This window comes from Mustelus asterias, chromosome 6, assembly GCF_964213995.1.
Source record: "Mustelus asterias chromosome 6, sMusAst1.hap1.1, whole genome shotgun sequence".
Taxonomy (NCBI): Eukaryota; Metazoa; Chordata; class Chondrichthyes; order Carcharhiniformes; family Triakidae; genus Mustelus; species Mustelus asterias.
The window spans coordinates 1-15314 of NC_135806.1; the positions used below are offsets into that span (position 1 = coordinate 1).

Sequence of the window (15314 nt, forward strand, 5' to 3'; positions counted from 1 at the left end):
CTCTGTCTTCTGTGACCAAGCCAGTTCTCCACCCATCTGGCCACGTCCCCCTTTATCCCATGAGATCCAACCTTTTGCACCAACCTACCATGAGGGACTTTGTCAAACGCTTTACTAAAGTCCATATAGACTACATCCATGGCCCTTCCCTCGTCAACCATTCCAGTCACTTCTTCAAAAAACTCCACCAGGTTAGTGAGGCATGACCTCCCTCTCACAAAACCATGCTGACTATCGTTAATGAGTTTATTCCTTTCTAAATGCGCATACATCCTAAGAATCCTCTCCAAAAACCTCCCCACCACGGACGTCAAGCTCACGGTCCTATAATTTCCCGGGTTATCCTTCCTACCCTTCTTAAGTAACGGGACCACATTCGCTATCCTCCAATCCTCTGGGACCTCGCCTGTGTCCAGTGACGAGACAAAGATTTGCGTCAGAGGCCCAGTGATTTCATCTCTCGTCTCCCTGAGCAGCCTGGGATAGATTCCACCAGGCCCTGGGGATTTGTCAGTCTTTATATTCCCTAAAAGACCTAACACTTCCCTTGTAATGGAGATTTTCGCTAACGGGTCAACACTCCCCTTCGAGACACTCCCAGTCAACACATCCCTCTCCTTTGTGAATACCGACGCAAAGTATTCATTTAGGATCTCCCCTATTTCTTTGGGCTCTAAGCATAATTCCCCACTTTTGTCCCCGAGAGGTCTGATTTTTTTTTCCCCCTGACAACCCTTTTGTTCCTAACGTATGAATAAAATGCCTTGCGATTCTCCTTAATCCTGTCTGCCAAGGACATTTCGTGACCCCTTTTTGCCCTGCTAATTCCTCATTTGAGTTCTTTCCTACTTTTTTTGTATTCCTCGAGAACTCCCTCCGTTTTTAGCTGCCTGGACCTAACGTACGCCTCTCTTCTTTTTGACCAATCCCTCAATTTCCCTGGTTATCCACGGTTCTCGAATCCTACCCTTCCTATCCTTGTTTTTTACAGGCACATGCCTATCCTGCAGCCCTAACAAGTGTTCCTTAAAAGACTCCCACATGCCAGATGTGGATTTACCCTCAAACAGCCTCTCCCAATCAACAGCTGCCAATTTCTGCCTAATCCCACTAAAGTTAGCCTTCCCCCAATCCAACACCGTACACCACTCATCCTTTTCCATCACTATCCTGAAGCTAACAGAATTGTGGTCACTATTTGCCACATGTTCCTCTACCGAAACTTTGAAGACCTGACTGGGCTCATTCCCCAGTACTAGGTTCAGTATAGCCCCCTCTCTAGTTGGGCTATCTACACATTGTTCCAAAGAACCTTCCTGTACGCATTTTACAAATGCCTCCCCATTCAGACTCCCAGCCCTACGCGATTTCCAGTCTAGACCAGGGAAATTGAAGTCTCCCACTACAACAACCCTATTTTTCCTGCACCTATCCATTATCTCCTGACATATCCATTCTTCCACTTCCCTTGGGCTGTTGGGGGGCCTGTAGTATACCCCCAACATAGTGACTGCGCCCTTCCTGTTTCTGAGCTCCACCCACAGTGATTCATTACACGACCCCTCTGAATTGTCCTCCCTCTGCACCTCTGTAATATGCTCTCGAACGAATACTGCTACTCCCCCACCTCTTTTGGCCCCTCCTCTGTCTCGCCTGAAACACTTGTACCCCGGAATATTCAGTTGCCAGTCCTGTCCCTCTTTCAACCAAGTCTCTATCACCGCAACCACATCCAAATTCCTTGTAAGCATTAAGGCCCTAAGTTCGTCTGTCTTACCTGCTACGCTCCTTGCATTGAAGTAGATGCACTCCAGACCTCCAAGCCCAGTGAGGTCATCCTCCCCCAGAGTGCTCCTTCCTCGTTGCCAGCCTTGTCCTGGCCCCAAGCTCGACCCCAGCCTCTACACTTGTGGACATAATTTTTTGATCCCAACCCCCCTGCCATATTCGTTTAAACCCACACGAACTGCACTAGCAAAACTCCCAGCCAGGATATTCGTGCCCTTCCAATTTAGTTGTGACCTGTCCTTCTTGTACAGGTGCCCTCCTCTCTTGAAAACTTCCCAGTGATCCAGGAATATGAAGCCCTCCCTCCTGGACCAGTCCTTTAGCCAAGCATTCAATTGTACTATCTCCCTATTCCAAGCCTCACTGGCACTAGGCATTGGGAGCAGCCCAGAGATTGCCACTCTGGAGGCCCTACTTTTTAGCCTATTTCCCAACTCCCTGAATTGCTCTCGTACGATCCCCCTGCTCTTCCTATCTACGTCATTTGCACCAATGTGTACAATGACTTCCGTTTCTTTATCCTCCCCTTTTAATATGCCTCCTATCCGCTCGGAGACCTCCATTACCCCAGCACCAGGTAGGCAGACTACCATCCTGGAGTCCTGTTCGCACCCACAGAATCGCCTGTCTGTGCCTCTAACCAACACGTCCCCCACCACTATTGCCCTCCTAATCCCTCTCTTTCCTTTCCGGGCCACAGAGCCTGACTGTGTGCCAGTGACCTGGTCACTGTGGCTTACCCCTGGAGAGTCATCCTCCTGCACACTATCCAAAACAATATACCTGTTTTGGAGGGGGACAACCACAGGTGACCCCACCACTAATTGCTCACTCCTCTCCCACCTGTCGCCGAGCCCTCCCTATTATGAGAGACAGCCACTGGAATAGTCTCTGGTACGTTACCCTTATGACCGTTACTCCTCCTAACTGTGACCCACATGTCTTCCCCCTGAGGCCTCGGTGTAACTACTTGCCTATAACTCATGTCCATTTGTCTCTCATTCTCCCTGACTAGACTAAGGTCATCAAGCCGCTGCTCCAGTTCCCTGACGCGGTCCCTCAGGAGCTGCAATTCCATGCACCTGGCGCAAATGTGAACCTCCGGGCGGCTAGGTGTTTCCAGGAACTCCCACATCCCACACCGAAAGCAACAAACTGGCCTATCACTCATAGCTACCCTTTTCCTTTATAGGAATGGAAAAGAAAAAAAACTTACCCCAAAGCCCTTACAGCTCACACTCTGCTACCTGCTCACTCTGCTGCTCGCTCAAAAATGTGGCCTGCTTTTAAACCCTCCAAAAACCTTCCCAGGTATCTCCTGGGCCTACTTCCTATTTTGGAGAAAAAAATCCTCCCGATTTTTAACACAAATTTAACTGAAAAATAAATAAATCAATTAAATGCAGAAACACACTCCCTTACCCTCAGCCTGCTCCTGTGGAACAATGAGGCTGAAAATAGAGGAGGATACTGGGAAGGTGTGGAGGAAGTGAGGACCTAGGAGTCCATAGATCCCTGAAGGCAGCACAGTGGTTAGCACTGCTGCCTCACAGCGCCAGGGACCCGGGTTCGATTCCTGGCTTTGGTCACTGTGGTGTTTGCACGTTCTCCCCGTGTCTGCGTGGATTTTCTTCCGGGCGTTCCGGTTTCCTCCCGTGGTCCAAAGATGTGCGGGTTTGTGGGATTGGCCATGCTGAATTGTCCCTTGGCGTCAGGGGGACTAGCAAGATAAGTACATGGGGCTGCAGGGATAGGGCCTAGTTGGATTGTCAGTGCAGGCTCAATGGGCCGAATGGCCTCTGTCTGCACATTAGGGATTCTATGATGAGGCAGCAGGACAGGTCAGTGAGGTAGTTAAGAAAACATTGAATTCTTTAATTTTATTAGTTGAGGCATAGAATACAAGAGCAGGGAAGTTTTCCTAGAACTATATTTTTTTTAAAAATAGTTTGGCTGCAACTGAAGTACCATATGCAGTTTTGGTCACCTCATTGCAGAAAGGATGTTGTTGCACTAGAGAAGGTACAGAGAGGGTTTAAGGGTACATTGCCAGGGCTGGAAAATTACAGCTCTGAGGAAGGACTGGATAAGCTGGGATTGTTCTCCTTGGGACAGAGGGGGCTGAGAGATTCAGTTGAGATGTATAAAATTGAGGGGCCTGGATGGTAACAGCCTATTTAACAAAGAGTTAGTGACGAGGGGCCATAGTTTTTGCGAAGTATTTTTTGGTTTTTAACATTTTTTTCTCTCGAGGGATTGCTGGCCTATTTATGATAAGAAAATGGCTGCATGCTTCAGAAAAGTTTGCTTTGAGTGGATGAAGAAAATTGCGGTAAGTAAACTGAATGGCGTGCTGCGAATGTTGAAGTATATTATGTGGTTAAGTCAAGGTTAATGTGGTGCTGGTTGGATATTTTGATGCTAAAGGCATTCTACCTGTGGGTCAGGCTACCTCATATAGTCACGGTTATCGTTTTCAAAGAACATAGAAAATTACAGCACAGGAACAGGCCCTCCAACCCTGCACCAACCATGCTGCTGACTGAACTAAAAACCCCTACCCTTCTGGGGACCGTATCCCTCTATTCCCATCCTATTCATGTACATGTTAAGACGCCCTTTAAAAGTCACTACCGTATCCGCTTCCACTGCTTCCCCCGGCAACAAGTTCCAGGCACCCACTACTGTGTTTAAAAAAAAAAACTTGCCATGTACATCTCCTTTAAACCTTGCCCCTCGCACCTTAAACCTGTGCCTCCTAGTAATTGACTCTTCCACCCTGGGAAAAAGCTTCTGACTATCCACTCTGTCCATGCCTCTCATAATCTTGTAGACTTCTATCAGGTTGCCCCTCAACCTCTGTCGCTCCAGTGAGAACAAACCAAGTCTCTCCAACCTCTCCTCATAACTAATGCCCTCTATACCAGGCAACATCCTGGTAAATCTTTTCTGTACCCTCTCCAAAGCCTCCACATCCTTCTGGTAGTGTGATGACCAGAATTGAACACTATATTCCAAGTGCGGCCTAACTAAGGTTCTATGAAACTGCAACATGACTTGCCAATTTTTAAACCCAATGCCCCAGCCGATGAAGGCAAGCATGCATTATGCCTTCTTGACTACCTTCTCCACCTGCATTGCTACTTTCAGTGACCTGTGTACCTGTACACCCAGATCCCTCTGCCTATCAATACTCTCGAGGGTTCTGCCATTTACTGTGTATTCCTATGTTTGTATGCTTTAACTGCCTCCCTTTTACACAAGTCATTGAACGGTTTGATGCTTCCTAAATCCAAACCCATCTTTCTCACAACCTAAATCCCCAATCTGCTTTCCGCCTGTGCTAGAACTCTAATATATAAACCTTCTAAAATCAAAAATTGTTTGCCCCATTCTGCCTCCACCAATTTTCTTGACACTTCCCAGTGCCTTTGATTTGTATTGGATAAGCAAATATTTCCTTCAAACTAAATATTTGGAAAGGGCAGGTGTTGCAGCTCTTGGTTGCGATTCTCCCCCCTTGCTGTGCTGATTTTTAAGCTCAGCGGGCCAAGAGATTAAGGCAGCGCAGGATCAGCGCTGGGCATCCGGCCCTGCATGTGTCTCCGAGAGAGATTTCCAGTGCCGTCAGCTCCACGCCGTAAATGGTGTGCAGCTGTGTAAATTATGCAGATGCTAATCTCAGTATTATTTAAATGGCATTCGAGGGCCTGGGACTGAAATCTCCAGGTCCGCTCCTCTCTGCCAGGAGTGTTTCACTCCAGTAGGATTTAGTACAGCTCCCCACTTGAGGGGAGCTGGCCCAATCCCGCTGGAGTGAAGTGGGGCAATCGAGCCCCCCCCCCCCCCCCCGGAGGTTGGATGGGGGGAGGTGGTTTCTGGACATTGGCACCTTAGCAGTGCCCAGGGGGCAAAGTCCCAATGCCCATGGGACACCTTGGAACTGCCCATTGGTTCAATCTACTTGAGCGTTTTTAAAATTGTGCATGACCATGCTTATTTCTCAGATATGACTTTTTTCTGATTAGTAGTAGTAGTTTGTGTTTATCCAGCACTTAATGTAGTAAAATGTCACGAGTTGCTTCACAAAAGGGCGTCATGGTAGCACAGTGGTTAGCATTGCTGCTTCACAGCTCCAGGGACCTGGGTTCGATTCCTGGCTTGGGTCACTGTCTGTGTGGAGTTTGCACATTCTCCTCGTGTCTGTGTGGGTTTCCTCCGGGTGCTCCGGTTTCCTCCCACAGTCCAAAGATGTGCGGGTTAGGTTGATTGGCCATGCTAAAATTGCCCCTTAGTGTCCTGAGATGCGTAGGTTAGAGGGATTAGCAGGTAAATATGTAGGGATAAGGGGGTAGGGCCGGAGTGGAATTGTGGTCGGTGCAGACTTGATGGGCCAAATGGCCTCTTTCTGCACTGTAGGGTTTCTATGAAAAGTGTTGCCAGCCAAGCTATTAACAGATCCTAGGGCAAATAACCAAAAGTTTGGTCAAAGTGGAGATTCTAAATGTCTGAGGGTGGGAAGAGCAGAGCAGCTGAAGGTGCAGCTATCAATTGTGGAGTGTTTTTTTTTAATATTGGGGGTGCTTAGGAAGCCAGAGTTGGAGAAACAATTTTTTTTCCCTCTGGGAAGGTTGCAGGGCTAGGGAAGGTGAGGCCACAGGATAGGATGGGGGGAATTTAAAAACAATAGTGGAAATTTTTAAATTAGAGATGTTTCTCCCCATGTTGTCAGTGAGGTGATGGGTGAACAGGAATTAGTTTGAGTTGAGACATGGGCAACAGAGTTTTGGATGGCCTCCAGTTTAACGAAGAGGGTGTTTGTACAGTCTAGTCCAGAAGTAACAAGCATGAATGAACATTTCAACAGCAGATAAGCTGATGCAGTGTTAGAGTTGAGCAATATTACAGAAGTCTAAATGTTTTCTTGTTGTGGGATATGTGGTATGAAACTCGTTGCCAAATATGACAGCAAGGTTGCAGACAGCAGAGAGTGAGATGGAGTATGCTGGGACAGGGCCCTTTTAATGTTCTTTTAAGCATTTGTGGGACATGGGTGTCACTGGTAAGGCCAGCATTTATTGCCCATTCCTAGGTGTCCTTGAACTGAGTGGTTTGCAAGGCAATTTCAGAGGGTATTTAAGAGCCACCCACATTGCTGTGGATTTGGAATTGAATATAGACCAGACCAGGTAAAGATGACAGATTTCCTTCCCTAAAGAACATTAGTGAACCAGATGGTTATTTACAACAATCAACAATGGTTTCATGGTCATCAGTAGATTCTTAATTCCAGTTTTTTTTACTGAATTTAAATTCCACCATCTGCTGTGGTGTGATTTGAACCCCAGTCCCCAGGCATCAGCTGAGTTTTTGGATTAATAGTCCAGCGATAATACCACTAGGCTTCCCTTTTCTGTTACTCCAGACTGGTTATTGAATAAAGAGTTTGACAATTGTTGTCAGCATGGATTTTGAATCGGATGCTCTGGTTTCATGTTGGAGGGTGGGTAATGTTAAACAAGAGTAGTGGACAAGTCTTTCAGTAGTTTTGGAAAAGCATTCTTGGATCTATTCTCCAATGATATGCTGATATGACATTGAACTGTATCCTTGAAATGGGGACGTTAACATTTGAAATGAGATTATTTGTCTATCTTCAAGGATGAAGTTGGAAAAGAATTTCCTCTAGTTACGGCATCGTTATTCGTGTCTCCAGGCGGCCCTAAATTTACTAACCTGATGTATCATTTTATAAAATTTGTGCTCGTGCATAAGTTTAATGAAGCTGCAAGTAAGTTTCTCATTACCTTAAAATGGTCTTTGTAATTTTATTTGCACTATTGAATTGTAATTTTTCCTGATCGTTGTGGGGAACGTTCTTGTATAATTAAATTTAAAGTAACATTACTAACTGAGGTCATAGAATCGAGTACGAAAGTTCTGCACTGGCTCTTGAGAATCTGGTTAGATCCACTCCATTCCTTTCTCATATCGCTGCAATTTTCCTTCTTTTTTCAATTCAATATATGCTGTGTGATGCCCTTTTTTTTAGTCCTGTTGTGGGGTTTTGTGTGCATTTCTTAAAATGCTATCTGATGGCAAAGAAAAAATATATTACTGCTAATTTTTAAACAAGTTTTCTGGGTGTTTCTGCTAAGTTCTGTTTTTATAAGCAATGGTATTTGCTAAGACTGGACCACATGGTCCCTCGAGTTTGCTCCACTATTCAATCCATTCATGGCTGATCTGCCTTGCTCTGCTTCCCTGTTCACTCCGCCCACATCCCTTGAATGCCTATGACAAAAAATTTGTATCGTGGCCTTAAACATGTTTGTGAGCATTGACAACTTTCTGGGAGAGACAGTTCAAAACTGCAAACCTTGGAACCCCTGAACTATGAACTCCACTGAAGTCTTTGTCATTTGAAAATTCTAATGTAGTGCATTCTTATTAAAATTGATGTATTCTTGAAGTTTGGCAAATTAGCACATCTATTTTGAAGGGAATTTACTGCGCAAGTGTGGAATATTTCTACATTTTGTCAGTTTTAGTGACAAACTCTGGCATTTAATGAATTGCTATGATTTTTTTAAACTCTTAAGAACATAAGAAATAGGAGCAGGAGTAGGCCATCTAGCCCCTCGAGCCTGCCCCGCCATTCAATAAGATCATGGCTGATCTGACGTGGATCAGTACCACTTACCCGCCTGATCCCCATAACCCTTAATTCCCTTACCGATCAGGAATCCATCCATCCGCGCTTTAAACATATTCAGCGAGGTAGCCTCCACCACCTCAGTGGGCAGAGAATTCCAGAGATTCACCACCCTCTGGGAGAAGAAGTTCCTCCTCAACTCTGTCTTAAACCGACCCCCCTTTATTTTGAGGCTGTGTCCTCTAGTTTTAACTTCCTTACTAAGTGGAAAGAATCTCTCCGCCTCCACCCTATCCAGCCCCCGCATTATCTTATAAGTCTCCATAAGATCCCCCCTCATCCTTCTAAACTCCAACGAGTACAAACCCAATCTCCTCAGCCTCTCCTCATAATCCAAACCCCTCATCTCCGGTATCAACCTGGTGAACCTTCTCTGCACTCCCTCCAATGCCAATATATCCTTCCTCATATAAGGGGACCAATACTGCACACAGTATTCCAGCTGCGGCCTCACCAATGCCCTGTACAGGTGCATCAAGACATCCCTGCTTTTATATTCTATCCCCCTCGCAATATAGGCCAACATCCCATTTGCCTTCTTGATCACCTGTTGTACCTGCAGACTGGGCTTTTGCGTCTCATGCACAAGGACCCCCAGGTCCCTTTGCACGGTAGCATGTTTTAATTTGTTTCCATTGAGATAGTAATCCCATTTGTTATTCCTGCATTGTTTAAAAAAGGTGGTACGTGGAAAACCATGTCATTCCGAGGAAAACCGCAAGATTCCCATTTAGCTGCAATGAAAAGTTGCATTGCAGCCAACTGTTTTTTGGAAGGAATTCAAAAGGAAGCTTTTGTTGTTGGAGAGTATAAAAGAAGGGAATCGTAAGTATTTTTGGTTGTCTGAATTTTATAATATGCAAAGTCTTGTATTCATACTTACAAGGCTTCAGGGTAAATTAGAGTTCTCCCCTTGGAGAAACTGTTCCAGTACAGAAGTTGCCTTTCAGTCTTGATATAGATGGGGGCTTCCCCTCGAGGCTATGTATAGCTACTAAAACTATTACAAAGACTCAAAAATACAGTGTACTGATGCTGAAGACATGACTTTATTTAACCAAACGATCGAATGGGAGAATGAGGAAGCCCTGCACTCAATAGAATGCGGGCAGCCTGATATCCGTCTGAAGAATGCCCCTGTGAAGGTAATTATACATTCCCAAAATCATATTGCCTACCTTTCCGGTGGACATTATCAGTAAACATTAATACAAATCAATCAATAATCATCCCTGTCATTAACTCCAGCCAAAACCAATACATATCATGACCTAAGGGGATTTAGAAACATAGAAAACTACAGCACAAGACATAGAACCGTACAGCACAGAACAGGCCCTTCGGCCCACGATGTTGTGCCAAGCTTTATCTGAAACCAAGATCAAGCTATCCCACTCATCATCCTGGTGTGCTCCATGTGCCTATCCAATAACTGCTTAAATGTTCCTAAAGTGTCTGACTCCACTATCACTGCAGGCAGTCCATTCCCTTGTTTCCTCATCCCTACATAAGCTTCCCTCTTCCTTTTCACAAGACATTCCACCTCTTTCGTGAACCATGGTTCCCTCACTCGGCCATTTCCTCCCTGCCTGCCAGGGACATACTTATCAAGGACACCCAGTATTTGTTCCTTGAAAAAAAATCCACTTTTCATTAGTGCCTTTCCCTGACAGTTTCTGTTCCCAACTTATGCCCCTTAATTCTTGCCTAATGGCATCATAATTACCTCTCCCCCAATTGTAAACCTTGCCCTGCCGAAGGGCCCTATCCCTCTCCATTGCAATAACAAAAGACACCGAATTGTGGTCACTATCTCCAAAGTGCTCTCCCATAACCAAATCTAACACTTGGCCCGGTTCATTTCCCAGTACCAAATCCAATGTGGCCTCACCTCTTGTCGGCCTATCCACATATTGTGTCAGGAAACCCTCCTGCACACACTGCACAAAAACTGCCCCTTCCGAACTATTTGCCCTACAAAGGTTCCAATCAATATTTGGAAAGTTAAAGACCCCCATGACAACTACCCTGTGACCCCCACACCTATCCATAATCTGCTTAGCAATTTCTTCCTCCACATCTCTTACTATTTGGGGGCCTATAGTAAACTCCTAACAACGTGACCGCTCCTTTCCTATTTCTAACCTCAGCCCATATTACCTCAGTGTGCAGATCCCCCTTGAAGTGCCTTTCCGCAGCCGTTAAACTATCCTTGATTAACAATACTACTCCTCCACCTCTTTTAACAGCTTCCCTACACTTACTGAAACATCTGTACCCCGGAACGTCCAACAACCATTCCTGTCTTTGTTCTACCCACGTCTCCGTAATGGCCACGACATCGTAGTCCCAAGTACCAATCCACGCCCCAAGTTCATCTACCTTGTACCGGATGCTCCTTGCATTGAAGTCGACACACTTCAACCCACCTTCCTATCTACCTGATACCTTCCCCAATACCTCACCACCCTCAACGCTGACTTCTGGACTACAACTCCTTTTCCCACTCCCCTGACAAATTAGTTTAAACCCCCCTGAAGAGCCGTATCAAATTTCCCTCCCAGGATATTGGTGCCCCTCTGGTTCAGGTGCACCCCGTCCTGTTTGTACAGGTCCCACCTTCCCCAGAATGTGTTCCAATTATCCACGCATCTGAAACCCTCCCTCCTACACCATCCCTGCAACCACATGTTTAACTGCACTCTCTCCCTGTTCCTCAATTCGCTATCACGTGGCACCGGCAACGTACCAGAGATGACCACATGTTTTGTCTTGGCTCTCAGCTTCCAGCCCAGCTCCCCAAATTCCAGTTTTAAATCCCTGTCCCTTCTCTTACCTATGTCGTTGGTACCAATGTGTACCACGACTTGTGACTGTTTCCCCTCCCCCTTAAGAATCTGGAAAACATGGTCTGCGACGTCACGGAACCTGGCATCCGGTAGGCAACATAGTATCCGTGAGTCTCTCTTGCTGCCACAGAACCTCCTATCTATCTCTCTAACTAACGAGTCCCCAATAACTATTGCCCTCCCGCTCTGCCCCTTACCCTCCTGAGCCACAGAGACGGACACAGTGCTGGAGATCCTCTCACTGTGGCTCACCACTGGTATGTCGTCCCCCTCAACCGTATCCAAAGCGGAATACTTATTGCTAAGGGGAATGACCATAGGGGATCCCTGCACGGACTGCTTCCTCCCAGCCCCTCTCACCGTCACCCATCTATTTTCATTCCTCGGAGTAACTGTATCCCTAAAGCTTCTGTCTATGGCCACTTCTGCGTCCCTAATGATCCTAAGTTCATCCAGCTCCAGCTCCCTAACACGGGTTTGGAGGAGCTGCAGATGGGTGCACTTCCCACAGGTGTAATCAGCAGGGACACTGACGGAGTCCCTCACCTCAAACAAAGTGCAAGAGGAACATAGCACTGCCTGCGCACCCATCCCCCCTAGATACCTTGCCAGTACCAGGTAGAAACAGCAAAAATGAATTAAACTCGCCCCTGCTCGCCCTTTCCCCTGAAGCCCTGTGAGCCAAAGCCCTTATAGCTCACACTCTGCTTCCCACTCACTCCGCTGCCCGCTCCCGACGCTGTTCGGGGGGGTATAAACTAGTATGGCAGGGGGGTAGGGATCAAAATATTAGGTCTACAAGTGTAGAGGCTGGGGACGAGCTCAGGGCTGGGACAAAGCTGGCAAAGAAGAAGAGCACTCTGGGGGAGGATGACCTCACTGGGCCTGGAGGTCTGGAGTGCTTATACTTCAATGCAAGGAGTGTAGCAGGTAAGACAGACGAACTTAGGGCCTTAATGCTCACGAGGAATTTGGATGTGGTTGCGGTGACAGAGACTTGGTTGAAAGAGGGACAGGACTGGCAACTGAATATTCCTGGGTACAAGTGTTTTAGGCGAGACAGAGGAGGGGCCAAAAGAGGTGGAGGAGTAGCAGTATTAGTTGGAGAGCATATTACAGCAGTGCAGAGGGAGGACAATTCAGAGGGGTTGTGTAACTCTGGGTGGAGCTTAGAAACAGGAAGGGCGCAGTCACTATGTTGGGGGTATACTACAGGCACCCCAACAGCCCAAGGGAAGTGGAAGAACGGATATGTCAGGAGAGACTGTATATGTGCAGGAAAAATAGGGTTGTTGTCGTGGGAGACTTCAATTTCCCTGGTATAGACTGGAAATCGCTGAGCGCTGGGACTCTGAATGGGGAGGAATTTGTAAAATGCGTACAGGAGGATTCTTTGGAACAATATGTCGATAGCCCGACTAGAGAGGGGGCTATACTGGACCTAGTACTGGGAAATGAGCCCGGTCAGGTCTTCAAAGTTTTGGTAGGGGAACATGTGGCAAATAGTGACCACAATTCTGTTAGCTTTAGGATAGTGATGGAAAAGGATGAGTGGTGTCCCAAGGGTAAGGTGTTGGATTGGGGGAAGGCTAACCTAGGCAGAAATTGGCAGCTGTTGATTGGGAGAGGCTGTTTGAGGGTAAATCCATATCTGGCATGTGGGAGTCTTTTAAGGAACAGTTGTTAGGGCTGCAGGACAGGCATGTGCCTGTAAAAAAAAGGATAGGATGGGTAGGATTCGAGAACCATGGATAACCAGAGAAATTCAGGGACTGGTCAAAAAGAAAAGAGAGGTGTATGTTAGGTCCAGGCAGCTAAAAACGGAGGGAGCTCTGGAGGAGTACAAAGAAAGTAGGAAAGAACTCAAATGAGGAATTAGAAGGGCAAAAAGGGGTCACGGAATGTTCTTGGCAGACAGGATTAAGGAGAATCCCAAGGCATTTTATTCATCCGTTAGGAACAAAAGGGTTGTCGGGGGGAAAAAATCGGACCCCTCGGGGACAAAAATGGGGAATTATGCTTGGAGCCCAAAGAAGTAGGGGAGATCCTAAATGAATACTTTGCGTCGGTATTCACAAAGGAGAGGGATGTGTTGACTGGGAGTGTCTCGGAGGGGAGTGTTGAATCGTTGGAGAAAATCTCCATTACAAGGGAGGAAGTGTTAGGTTTGTTAGAGAATATAAAGACTGACAAATCCCCAGGGCCTGATGGAATCTATCCAAGGCTGCTCAGGGAGACGAGAGATGAAATCGCTGGGCCTCTGACGCAAATCTTTGTCTCGTCACTGGACGCAGGTGAGTCCCAGAGAATTGGAGGATAGCTAATGTGGTCCCGTTATTTAAGAAGGGTAGGAAGGATAACCCGGGTAATTATAGGCCGGTGAGCTTGACGTCCGTGGTGGGGAAGTTGTTGGAGAAGATTCTTAGAGATAGGATGTATGCATGTTTAGAAAGGAACAAACTCATTAACGATAGTCAGCATGGTTTTGTGAGAGGGAGGTCATGCCTCACTAACCTGGTGGAGTTTTTTGAAGAAGTGACTAGAATGGTTGACGAGGGAAGGGCCGTGGATGTCGTCTATATGGACTTTAGTAAAGCGTTTGACAAAGTCCCTCATGGTAGGCTGGTGCAAAAGGTTGGATCTCATGGGATAAAGGGGGAGGTGGCTAGATGGGTGGAGAACTGGCATGGTCACACAGAAGACAGAGGGTGGTAGTGGAAGGGTCTCTTTCCGGCTGGAGGCCTGTGACTAGTGGTGTTCCGCAGGGCTCTGTATTGGGACCTCTGCTGTTTGTGATTTATATAAACGATCTGGAAGAAGGAGTAACTGGGGTGATCAGTAAGTTTGCGGACGACACAAAATTGGCAGGACTTGCAGATAGTGAGGAGCATTGTCAGAAGCTACAGAAGGATATAGATAGGCTGGAAATTTGGGCAAAGAAATGGCAGATGGAGTTCAATCCTGATAAATGCCAAGTGATGCATTTTGGTAGAAATAATGTAGGGAGGAGCTATACGATAAATGGCAGAACCATAAAGGGTGTAGATACGCAGAGGGACCTGGGTGTGCAAGTCCACAGATCCTTGAAGGTGACGTCACTAGTGGAGAAGGTGGTGAAGAAGGCATATGGCATGCTTGCCTTTATAGGACAGGGCATAGAGTATAAAAGTTGGGGTCTGATATTGCAGATGTATTGAACGTTGGTTCGGCCGCATTTGGAATACTGCGTCCAGTTCTGGTCGCCACACTACCAGAAGGATGTGGAGGCTTTGGAGAGAGTACAGAAAAGGTTTTCCAGGATGTTGCCTGGTATGGAGGGGCTTAGTTATGAGGAGAGATTGGGTAAACTGGGGTTGTTCTCCCTGGAAAGACGGAGGATGAGGGGAGACTTAATAGAGGTGTATAAAATTATGAAAGGCATAGATAGGGTGAACGGTGGGAAGCTTTTCCCCAGGTAGGTGGTGACGTTCACGAGGGGTCATGGGTTCAAGGTGAAGGGAGGGAGGTTTAACACAGATATCAGAAGGACATATTTTACACAGAGGGTGGTGGGGACCTGGAATGTGCTGCCAGGCAAGGTGGTGGAGGCGGACACACTGGGAACGTTTAAGACTTATCTAGATAGCCATATGAATGGAGTGGGAATGGAGGGATACAAATGAATGGTCTAGTTTGGACCAGGGAGCGGCACGGGCTTGGAGGGCCGAAGGGCCTGTTCCTGTGCTGTATTGTTCTTTGCCCGCTGTATACTGCAGCCTACCTTTTGTACTTCGCGCGCTTAAAAAACCCTTCCCAGACTCCTTAGCAGCCCACTTCCGGTTTTCACTTTAAACTTAAGAAAAATACTACTACAAAAGTAAAGGCCAAAAAAAACCACTGACTGACTAAATAAATAAATAATTCAATCAATCTCTCACCAGCACTCCTGCCTCCAATCACTCCCTCTCTGCTTGCTCCAGTGG

At 46.6% G+C, this 15314-nt stretch overlaps 1 protein-coding gene across 2 annotated transcripts in view; it reads left to right on the forward strand.

Moving 5' to 3' along the window:
• Window positions 1-4029: 4029 nt before the first annotated feature.
• haus6 (HAUS augmin-like complex, subunit 6) overlaps window positions 4030-15314 on the forward strand; it is a 61491-nt gene continuing 50206 nt past the window's right edge. Inside the window, exons 1-3 of one of the 2 annotated variants that reach the window (XM_078213902.1) lie at window positions 4036-4120; window positions 7450-7579; window positions 9184-9328. In XM_078213902.1, coding sequence (XP_078070028.1) covers window positions 4070-4120; window positions 7450-7579; window positions 9184-9328 — 326 coding nt within the window. In that variant the 5' untranslated portion in view covers window positions 4036-4069. Of the gene's footprint in view, window positions 4121-7449; window positions 7580-9183; window positions 9329-15314 lie in introns of both variants that reach the window. The other variant, XM_078213903.1, reaches the window with a different exon arrangement.